At 37.0% G+C, this 11,419-nt stretch overlaps 1 protein-coding gene across 12 annotated transcripts in view; it reads left to right on the top strand.

The window, feature by feature from the left end:
- The first annotated feature begins 812 nt into the window (after window positions 1–812).
- Window positions 813–11,419, top strand: part of LOC108972057 (sodium/potassium/calcium exchanger 6, mitochondrial) — a 21,783-nt gene continuing 11,176 nt past the window's right edge. For 2 of the 12 annotated variants that reach the window (XM_018938508.1, XM_018938507.1), the window contains exons 1-2: window positions 9,930–10,293; window positions 10,432–10,652. In XM_018938508.1, coding sequence (XP_018794053.1) covers window positions 10,255–10,293; window positions 10,432–10,652 — 260 coding nt within the window. In that variant the 5' untranslated portion in view covers window positions 9,930–10,254. Of the gene's footprint in view, window positions 892–7,324; window positions 7,526–9,929; window positions 10,294–10,431; window positions 10,657–10,709; window positions 10,796–11,419 lie in introns of those variants that run through there. The other 10 variants (XM_018938520.1, XM_018938511.1, XM_018938509.1 and 7 more) reach the window with 9 other exon arrangements.

The following is an 11,419-nucleotide window of genomic DNA, read 5'->3' as shown; positions in this document are numbered from 1 at the left end:
TTCAAATTGCCGAATGTTCTCTACCTCTATATAGAAATGCTGAAGAACACAAAAGCGTAGTGAAACATAGATTTTTAATTCGTTTAAATACATAAGTATTTAACATTACTTATATGTGTATTAACACATCTTTTTCATAATTATTCATTGGAACTGATTGGGTAAAATTTAATGATTAGCAAAATTCTACGATTCTAATTGATACATTACATTTCTTCTCTAATTAAATAGGTTTGAATTTTTTGTAATATTACTTACACCAATACCTAACAAACTAAGCTAGTGTGGTCACTCTCTCTTTTTTCCATAGTTATTGATATTTGATTTATTCTACAAACATTGTATAAACCCTCTCCTTGGTACAAATATATATTATGAACACCTTGAATTCACCGACAAAGATAATGCTTTGACCTTAGTTTTGTTCACTTAATCAAAATATATTCCTGTAACTAAATATATTCCTGACTACACTGACTAAGCTTCTGTATTTAAAAATATGCATATACTTATGTACATATACATATGAGGGTGGTATTTATATAACAATATGCTAGCTGTAACTATTATACGTACATTAGTTTATGGTAACTGCTGTAAAATGTATAGAGTATTCATAGACTAGTACTTTCTTGCGTGTCATATTAGATGGTAGCTGAAATTAAAGCTCAGAGCAAACGTTATATTAGTATATAGTATTTTTACAAATGTACTTATTTTTATTTCATTTAAAACAACCCAAAAAATCTAGTAAATATAGTGAAAGTTAATTGGATTTTTTCATGTGCTTTTTATAAATAATGTTGATATTCTTTATATCGGTTATTTACATAAACGTAATTTAAGTGAACTGCCTGTTTATTCACGATTTGTAAATATTAATAAGAAGAGGTATGTGAACAAATATATACATATGTACAGATTTAGTGTAATGCAAAAGGCGAAAGTTGCAACGTACGTAGTAATGCACAATAATATATGTGTTAACACCACCATTGCGGAATGCTATAGAAGACAGTATACTTGATAACAGCAGATAAGAACTCAAGTTTACATGTCTGGAATTTAAAATAGTTGTTTAGACACCGGTGGCACCCTAATTAGTGCACGCTTATATAAATTAAACCATTAGTTTTTGATTTTGACTCGCGTCCGCTTCTTAATATTAAAAAACCTGTCTTAAGACTGAATACAATTCTTACCTTAAGTCTAAATTAAACCTACGCTTGTACCGGGTCACGTTCCCTATAGTCAGCAGTTAATCGGATGGGCGTGTGAAGCCGCTAATATTGCTGATGCGACGTCAGCTATTGCTGGGTTTCGAGTTTCGTACTGACTTGCTGACCGATGGTGGGAATTGTCTGAAGTGCTGTGTTAACTCCTCCCCTCTTAAATATGATCGTCCTCGATCATCAATAGAAAGGTAGATCATTAAACTTTATATAATTTGGAATATTATGGGAGGGTAACTATTTGACTCGTGTTAGGTCTTATTGTCTCCTTTTCTATATATTTTATTTCAATCTTGAGTGGTTATTTCATTATAATTTTCTGTCAGGAAATGTTCGTAACGGTCTGGGTCAGTGCGTTGTATTAGTCTAAGTGCTCCGTCCTGTATTTTTGCATTTCCGTTGTCTATTGTAATGAGTTGAGCTTTACTATAGTCCAAAATTTTTACATCTGCTAGTGAAGATGTAATCACCGTGAAGATAATTATAAATTTGGATAAATCCATTGTTCCTAAAATTGATAGTTAAGTTTTTATTAGAGATTTGTGAATTATACGTCCTGACATTGTTTTAACTGTTGTTCTATTATTCTCAGATACTATTTATTTTTTATATTTTGGAGTTAGTTTTGAACCAAGTCTTTTGTCTTGAAGTAGGGTTTGTGTGAATCTAATTTTGATATTTGCAAATTGAAGTGGATATACTTCCTTAATTTTTCACATTAAGCTTTCTGTAGTGTATAAACCGTTAAGTAATGCTGGGTCMAGGTGTTGTTTAAATATGTCTATAATGTCCTGTGTCGAATATTCTCGTTTTGTAATTGTATGTCTATGGAAACAGGGAAATGGTATTTCAAACGTATAGTTATCTATGTCACCGATTAAGATGAATAGTTGATTTTTGAAGGCATTTATGGGTGCTTTAATAGCTGGGATGAGCTGATGTGCGGAACTTTCGTCGCTATGGTCAGTAGTCGTTAGAGCGTTAACGTCAGTCTATGGAGGTCTCGATAGTGCGTCGGCTACAACGTTTGTCTTTCCTGGTTTGTATTTCATTTCGTAATTGTACTCTTCGACGATACATTTCCATCTCTTCATTTTTCCGTTATAATTTTTATTGCTCAATGCATAAGTTAGGGGTTGATGGTCTGTGAAAATGATTACTTTGGGTGAACCATACAAATAACTTCTGAAACTATTAAGTGCCCATATTATTGCCAGCATTTCTTTTTCATTTGTGGCGTAATTTTCTTCGGCTTTACTTAGTGAACGGGATATGAATGCTATGGGTTTGCCTGATTGTTCTAAGACTGCTCCGAGAGCATAATTAGATGCGTCAGTGGTGAGGTGAAAATCTTTATTAAAGTCAGGATATGCTAGAACTACTTCCTTTGAAACGAGTGAGGATTTTATTTTATTGAGGGCTTTTAGTGCTGCGCTATTGAGAGTTATCTGCTTTTTACAGGATGCATTTTTTGAAATGCGTCCATCCTCCCCTCTTAAGAGCGAAGTAAGGGGCTTTGCTAATTTAGCCGGAAAGGCCAAGGAAAGATCTTAAGTCTTTCAAAGTTTTCGGACATGGGAAATTTTGTATAGCTTCAACTTTTGAAGGGTTGGTTTTTACACCACTTGGCGAAATAATAAAGCCTAGGAACTCGACTTCATTTCGGAAAAATTCGCACTTGTCCAGTTGAACTTTCATATTTCAACTCTTGAAGGATTGGTTTTTACACCACTTGGCGAAATAATAAAGCCTAGGAACTCGACTTCATTTCGGAAAAATTCGCACTTGTCCAGTTGTACTTTCATATTTGCTTCTTTGAGAGTGCGAAATATTTTTTCAATATTTTGGAGATGGCTTTCTTCATCTTCGCCGAAAACTATTATGTCATCAATGTAGACATAGCAGATTTCACCTATATAGTTTCTTAGAATATCATCTAAGGCTCTTTGAAATATAGAAGGAGCGTTTTTCAGCCCGAGTGGGAGTCGTGTAAACTCATATTTGCCATTATTGACAGAAAAAGCTGTTTTTTCAATGTCAGATTCTTTTAAAGGAATTTGGTGGAATCCACTTTTTAAATTCTGCCCTTACGTCAATACTGTTTACTGTAGGAGAAAGCTTCTGTTTTATTCTTATTTCTTTACCGTTACCGAATTTAATTACGTCATCGCGAATGTTTATAGTTGCATTGAGGCGTTTGAGGCTATCGTTTCCGATAATACCATCAAAAGATTTCAGTCCTGGTAGGATAAAAAATTTCAAATTCGAGTTATCTATTTGAGCTAGATTAATTATTTTATGATGGGTAATTTGAATCTTTCCTGCTATGGAATTGGCAAAAAAAACTTCGTCATTAGGAATTGGTTTTGCTACGAGTTGTGGTTGTATGTAATTTTTGCTTGATCCTGTATCTATAAGTATTTTTAAAAATTTTCCGTTCTTCGTTCTAAATTCTATATAAGGCAACGAAGAACTTTTCATCCTAAAAAATTAATATCTATGTAGTCGGGTTGGCTATTCTCTTGAACTAGTTGTTCGATTTGTTCGTTGTTTAACATTGCTTCGTATTCTTCCTTTGTCGATGTCAAGATTTGTTCGTCATGGTGGTCATATGTGGCTTGTTGGTCATATAGATCTTCTCTACCGGTTTCTATATGGAAGTTCTTTTGTTGTTTGAAAGGCACTTGTGGAGGGCAATTTGACGGTCGTTTCCAAGCTTGGTTATTGGGTGCATTTCTATTTATATAGTCAACCGCTTTTGTATGTAGGGAATGGTCTATATCCATTGGCTCTGGACACGGAAGTCTGAAAGGACGTGGGGGTTGTGGCCTGGCGGGATGTTGATATATTGGCCGAAAGTTTGGAGAATTGCTATAGTGAAAACTTGGTTGTTGCCGTTGCTGAGGCATGTAGCTCGGTTTAGATAAATATGGCTTAGGAATGTAAGCCAATTGTGGGTAGAATTCGTTGGTGGCCTTTTTAGGCGGAAGAGGTGGGCGAAAGTCCTGAGCTTTTCTAACGTGGGAATTATTATTGATCGCGTAATGCGAACGAAATTTCTGGTTTTCTAACTTAAGAAATAAGTGAAGAGCTTGAGATAGGTCTACGGATTCTCTCATGCCAAGAAGCCTTGGCAAATCGCCATTCAGTCCTCGAATAAAAGTGTCAAGGGCTTTGTCACGATAAGTTCGTGTGAGTAAATGCATGGATTCAGCACCGATTTCCATGCAACCAAGTTTATTAAGAATGAGAGATAGATGCGAATATACCCTTTGGTAAAATTCCTGAATGGTATGAATTTGGTACTCTAAGGAACCTACGTCCCTTTTATCGGCGTAATGCAGAGTAAGGCATTTTGAAATAGCCTTCCATTCTAAAGATGTGTTATGTGATTCGAGGGCAATGTCTGCGTTGCCCACGATTCTGTTTCTTACTACGTTAAGGATACCGTAGTATTTTGGCGATCCTCTTTGTGGTTCGTATATTTCCAAAATTCTGTCCACGCTTTTCTTCCATGAACTGAACGGGGGTGTCGTCCCGTTTGCTGTCCTACTAGGGTCCCTCGTTGCGCACGTGGTGGAGGGTGCGTTTCCTTCCTATCGGATCCTAACGCTTTCAGTCCGGTGTAAAGGGACAGCTTCTCAACAGGATATCTTTGGTCCTTCGACGTTTTTATCCTTTGGGGCTCCGGTAGCCGCTTTTGTGTATTACTCGTTATTGTAATTTTTATTCACTCGCGTATCCTTACTTTTTATAGCAGGAACAGTCATCATCAAAATGTGTGCCCAGTGATAAACGTGGCAAAAACGAAGAATTCAGCCATATTTGTTTGTTTTCATTTGCACAATGTTGYCATTGCTCAATACGCATATATAGTTTTGTACACATCTATGTTTTCAATTACAATTTTTTATAATATAAAATATCAAAACTGAAAACAAACTATTAAAAATAGTTTATATATTTATAAATAATAGCACGCGACTCCAATTTTGAGTTATTTTAAGAAAATTTCAAACATTGAACAGATTGAATTATAAAAGTTGAAAATTACTACAGTATATACATAGATATTGGCAACCCTGGGTTGTGAGAGAGCAATCAGCTGACACGTTTAGACGGCAAAACCAAAATGCTGTAGATTCTCACGTCATGCTACTACGTCAAAGAGAGAAGGGAGTAGCGTTTTTCACTGGGCACTTACATTGCGCGCCCATAACATAGGTCGAATCAGCTGACACGACCCACGATTCTGCGTTTTTGACTGTTTCTGCTATTAGTTTCAGGCTTTCACTACCTTCGCACGTTGAAGCCGGCCCTGCTCGGGCGCCAAATAAACCATTAGTTTTTTGTTTTGATTTTTAAAAAGGATAGCGGACTCGCGTCCGCGTCTTTATTATAAAAATGCTGTCTTAAGACTGAATACAATTTTTACCTTAAGTCTAAATTAAACCTATGCTTGTACCGGGTCACTATCCCTATAGTCAGCAGTTAATCGGATGCTCGTGTGAAGCCGCTAATACTGCTGACGCGACGTCAGTTATTGCTGGGTTTCGAGTTTCGTACTGAGTTGCTGACCGATGGTGGGAATTGTCTGAAGTGCTGTGTTAACTTATATTCTAATAGTATTGCTTGAAAATTGTAGATAACGGTTTTTTAGGAAATCTTTTGTTTTGCATATTATTAATATAATACGTTGTTAATTTGCCATTATAAATCACGCATCAGTGAAAATTTAGGGGTAGGTTTCAAAGAAGTATGCCTTTATTTCGCAGAAGTTTTCAGTTCAAGCTGGCATTTTAACTAGCACACCCTGACATCAGTAAGTTTTTACTAAATCGTTTGCGTTCAAGTTTGTGATATTTTGCAAATAAAAAGAGTTCTAGACACAAAAAGAGAAGATTCCCTTATTGTTCGGCAGGCGCTTAAAGATCCTTTTGCAGCTTCCTCACAAATACGAGCTTCAATGCACGAAAAATATGGCGAAAACATTGCCAGTACGACTCTTAGACAGCGACTTTTGGAAAACAACCGTCAGGGATGCCAAAATTTAAAAAAGCCAAAAGTTACACACAATAATCGAAAGACGCGATTGGTTCTCCTCTTATTTTTTCGAATTCTGTAGTTTGGAGTAACAAATCCAGTCAATTTACACGAGCCGGATAGAGGAACTTATGATCGACGCCCTTTAAATAAATAATTGGCCCCAAGGACGACGGTTAAGTTCGACGGGGGAAGTGTCAAACCATCAAATCAAATTTATCGAAAGCTTTGCTAAAATAGTATATATAACATCCGTATGTTTGTGTTCCCTAAAACTCAATGATAGATGGTTTACAAATTCAAGTAAATTTGTTAGAGTAGAATTCCTTTTATCTATGCTAAGAAGAAGAAATTAAACCGGTTTACTTGATATTTAGGTTCCCTTTTATATTCCGGGATTTGACAACCCTAGTGTTGCAATCTGGCAACTTACAACTTTATCGTAAAGTTTGATATTTTTGATGTTATATGGTACATACTCTGATCGGTTTGACATACGACATTGCTTACAGTGACTTGAAATATGCATCTCGGCCAAACAATTTTATAAAACCGCATACATTATTGAGCGATTATCTTTTACAACTTTCGGCGTGGATTAACTCAATAACAGTGCATCGATGAACTTAATTAAGTTTTTGGCGATAAAGATCCATCAAGGTTCAGTGTTTTCCCATGGTATGGTGCATTTAATCGAGATCGTAAATCACTACAAGACGGCTTTCGTGAAGGTCGTCCAAAATAAATTGTTGTTCCAGATAATATTAATTCTGTGTCAAACTAATATTGTCACGTTGGATCCCCATAATTTGTCGTGAGATATAGGCAACTATAATCATTAGTGGAACATTCTGGTCCCGCATATTGTGTAGACATTTAACTGTAGAAAGAAATGTCACGTTGGATCTAACACAATTTCTCGATCACTCACAAATAGGGCCGTACCGATTGTCAACAAATAAGATGCTTGATTTGCTTCGAAACACGTCTATGAAATAGTGAAAAATGATCAAATGTGGATTTATGCGTAACGTGGATCTGTTTTTCAGTTGTCCCAAGAAATCTTGAAAACTAACAGCCGAAGGCGGAGTACTACTCACCACGCCAATGCAAACACTTACACATCGACTGAAGCAACTGCAATTTTGAAAAAGGGTACAAGATGAAATAATAAGACAACGTTTTTCGCCACATGACGAGGCGGTTGACGCGTTCAGAATGCATGTTTTGGAGATACCAAAATTATATATGTATGTATTTCATAATGGAGAATATTTTGAAAAACAAATATCGATTTTGGTGATTGAATTTTATTTTTGTTCTCTAATCTCGAAATATGAAAAGCAACCTATTGTAAGTATTGTCATAAGTTTCAAAACTTCAAAATATGAAAAACATTATAAAAAATGTAATCTTTCAAGTCATCAGTTTTTTTTTTTTTTTTTTTTTTTTTTGTATAATTAATTTGAGCTGTCACCTGTCATCCGAAATTATATTCAAAGTTATGGAGCTACTTCTATAGGTTAAAAGAGGATTTGTAGTAAAATAAATTATTAACATAGTTTTTCCCCAGATTTACTGTTCTTAGCTACTACTTCATGGCATGGCCAAGCTTTCAAGTCATTGACACCCAAATAACTTTACTTGAAATATCGAATTTCGAACCACTGATCACATTAGTTAGGAAGTTGGTGTCATGTGTATAAGTTCACGCAAGTGAGGAAAGTTCTCTGATCGCCATTCACTTGGGAGTGGCCAGAAACGATTCTTTTACAAATGACTCAAGCAGCTCACGACTTCCGGTCCTTGACCAAGTATCCTCTGGATAGCCGAAGACCATCCGTTTGAAGGGGAGCTAAAGTCAGAAGGGGAAACATTCCCTGCATAGGTTGTGCACTCCTTACGTACAGCTGTAACCGAAACCATTGGTTTTCGGAAAGTGCAAAAGAACAGCTGATACGACGAGGAGTGCCGTGTCCCAGCGGAGAGAAAACAGGCTGCCTACCTCGCAACGTTACGATCGACCACCACACGTGCGGGATGGGTTAGATACCGAGAGTTGAAGAGGGAAGCGAGACGCATTTGTAGACAGAAAAGAAAGAGGCCGAAATGCGTGAGTACGAAGAGCTTGATAAGCTGGCCGACAGGGGTAATGCTCGAAAATTCGACGAAAAAATGCGGCGGCTTACAGAAGGTTTAAAGACTCTTGTAGAACCCCCAAAGGTGATCTAGTCACCGATGCACCAGAGCATACTTAAATTATGGAAGGAACACTTCTCCAGCCTGCCGAATGGCAGCGAACGCACAACGCCAGGAGAAGACGAACCCGATTCCCCARTTGATGAATATGAAGCAGACGTTCCATTGCCCGACCAGGGAGAAGTTCGAATAGCAATTACCCGCCTGGAAAACAACAAAGCGGCGGGGGCCGATGGATTGCCGGCCGAGCTATTCAAACACGGCGGCGAAGAACTGATGAGGAGCATGCATCAGCTTCTTTGTAAAATATGGTCGGAGGAAAGCATGCCCAGCGATTGGAATTTAAGTGTGCTATGCACAATCCTCAAAAAAAGAGACCCCACAATCTGCGCCAACTACCGTGGGATAAGCCTCCTCAACATTGCATACAAGGTTCTATCGCGCGTATTGTATGAAAGATTAAAGCCCATGGTCAACAAACTGATTGGACTTTAGTGTGGCTCAGTGTGGCTTCAGACCTGGAAAATCAACAACCGATCAGATATTCACTATGCGCCAAATTTTGGAAAATGACCGTGAAAGGAGAATCGACACTCACCACCTCTTCGTCGATTTCAAAGCTGCTTTCGACAGCACGAAAGGTGCAGCCTTTATGCCGCGATGTCTGAATTTGGTATCCCTGCAAAACTTATACGGCTGTGTAAGCTGACGTTGAGCAGCATCGAAAGCTCTGTTAGAATCGGAAAGGACCTCTCCGAGCCGTTCGATACCAAACGAGGTTTCAGACAAGGCGTTTCCTTATCTCGCGATTTGGCACTCACGTCACTGTTGACAGTCATAGCTTTAAAGTTGTAGATAATTTCGTCTATCTTAGAACCAGCGTAAACACCACCAACAATGTCAGCCTAGAAATCCAATGCAGGATAACTCTTGCCAACAGGTGCAACTTCGGACTGCGTAGGCAATTGGGAAGCAAAGTCCTCTCTCGACAAACAAAAACCAAACTCTGTAAGTCACTCATAATTCCCGTCCTGCTATATGGTGCAGAGGCTTGGACGATGTCAACAACGGATGAGTCGACGGTGCGAGTTTTCGAGAGAAGAGTTTTGCGAAAGATTTATGGTCCTTTGCGCGTTGGCCACGGCGAATATCGCATTCGATGGAACGATGAGCTGTACGAGATATACAATGACATTGACATAGTTCAGCGAATTAAAAGACAGCGGCTACGCTGGCTAGGTCATGTTGTCCGGATGGACGAAAACACTCCTGCTCTGAAAGTATTCGACGCAGTACCCGCCGGGGGAAGCAGAGGAAGAGGAAGACCTCCACTCCGTCGGAAGGACCAAGTGGAATATCTAATTGGCGCCACATAGCGAAAAGAAGAAACGACGGGCGCGCGGTTGTTAACTCGGCTATAATCGCATAAGCGGTGACTACGCCAATCAAGAAGAAGAAGAAGATCACATTCGTTAAGAGCATCTTTGTTTTCTTCCTTTAATAAGATTAATTTAAATATCAGACAAAATTGTGGAGAACGTTTCTCTCTAGCACTTAATCATACAATGAAGGGACATTCTCTAAATACAATTTAATGCAGAAAACTACAGTAGATGGAATGAGTCAGAGAACTTTTTCACCCCAGTAATCACTTTTTTTAAGTTCATATCAGATTTTCTTTTATTTCATCATAAAGACTTAAATTCGATTCACTTGCAATTTCTTTTATTATATAAATGTAAACCCACTTATATGTATATGTTAAAATAAATTATTCACGATGCCTGAAGATGGACTTCTCGCCTCAGTCTCGAATCTTGTAAGTAAAAAGTTTTGCAGTAAATGACATATAAGTATTAAAAACAATATGTGCATCTGTACATATATCTACATATGTACATGTATATATGTATATATATCACAGTTTAAGAATTTACTTAATAATAAACTATTGTAGCCAAGTTGCAGCGTAGTTCAAATGCTGGAATATGATGAACGTTGCGCTTATGTACGTGAGACATCAACGTGCAGTCGTATGGGCAATTTCGGAAATTATATAGAAATTTTATACTGCCAATTGAAACCACACAATGATACCGAACAAATTTTATGCTCTTTTCTTCTAATGACTATTTGCATACTAATATATATTGTGTTGGGATGTACGGTTGAAAATATGTATGTATGTAATTTTAAGTACTATATATTTAATCAATGCAAGTTAAATTTCTTCAGCATAAGATATGACTAACGCATCACTCACTATTAGCATTATACTCTAGTTGTACACCTGAAACTAAAAGAGATACGTTTATGAATATGTATGTATATATTATATATTACGGCTCTTAAAATTATTCGAATATACTGAAAACCGATTATTCGAATATTCGGTTTGTAACCGTTCGTATGAACTGGTCGTAACATTGCGACTATTCGAATAGTTGCTCTGCTGCGAGTATATGAGTAGTTTTAAATTTGTGAAAATGCCAATTATGCGCGACAATACCGCAAAGCTTCTTTTAACTTATATACGTAGACAAAATTTGTAGAAGTTGAACGCTTACTTAATCGAATGGTCGCCGACTTATGACTAGTCGGATACTACTAACCGAATATTATTATTCGAATAATGCCCTAGTCGAATACTAGGATCGCTAATATATGTATATATATATTTATGTGTTTATATACTATATATATATATATATATATATATCGTCACCTAAAATGCAAAATAACGTAACAACATTTACGGAAATTTACAGTGGCATGAATGAAGCACGAAATAAAATGGAACATGAGTGAAACAAAATTTTAATATTGGTTTATATCTGAGCGCAGAACCTGAAAATGTTGAACATATGTAATATTATATATGTAATTTGAAGGTAGTGAAGCGTAATCAGTAAGACACTCAATTTCGAATATTTTTGATATATATA

This window comes from Bactrocera latifrons, unplaced genomic scaffold (genome assembly GCF_001853355.1).
Source record: "Bactrocera latifrons isolate USDA-ARS-PBARC rearing strain unplaced genomic scaffold, ASM185335v1 scaffold_373, whole genome shotgun sequence".
Lineage (NCBI taxonomy): Eukaryota > Metazoa > Arthropoda > Insecta > Diptera > Tephritidae > Bactrocera > Bactrocera latifrons.
This window is presented reverse-complemented; position numbering and strand designations above follow the sequence as displayed.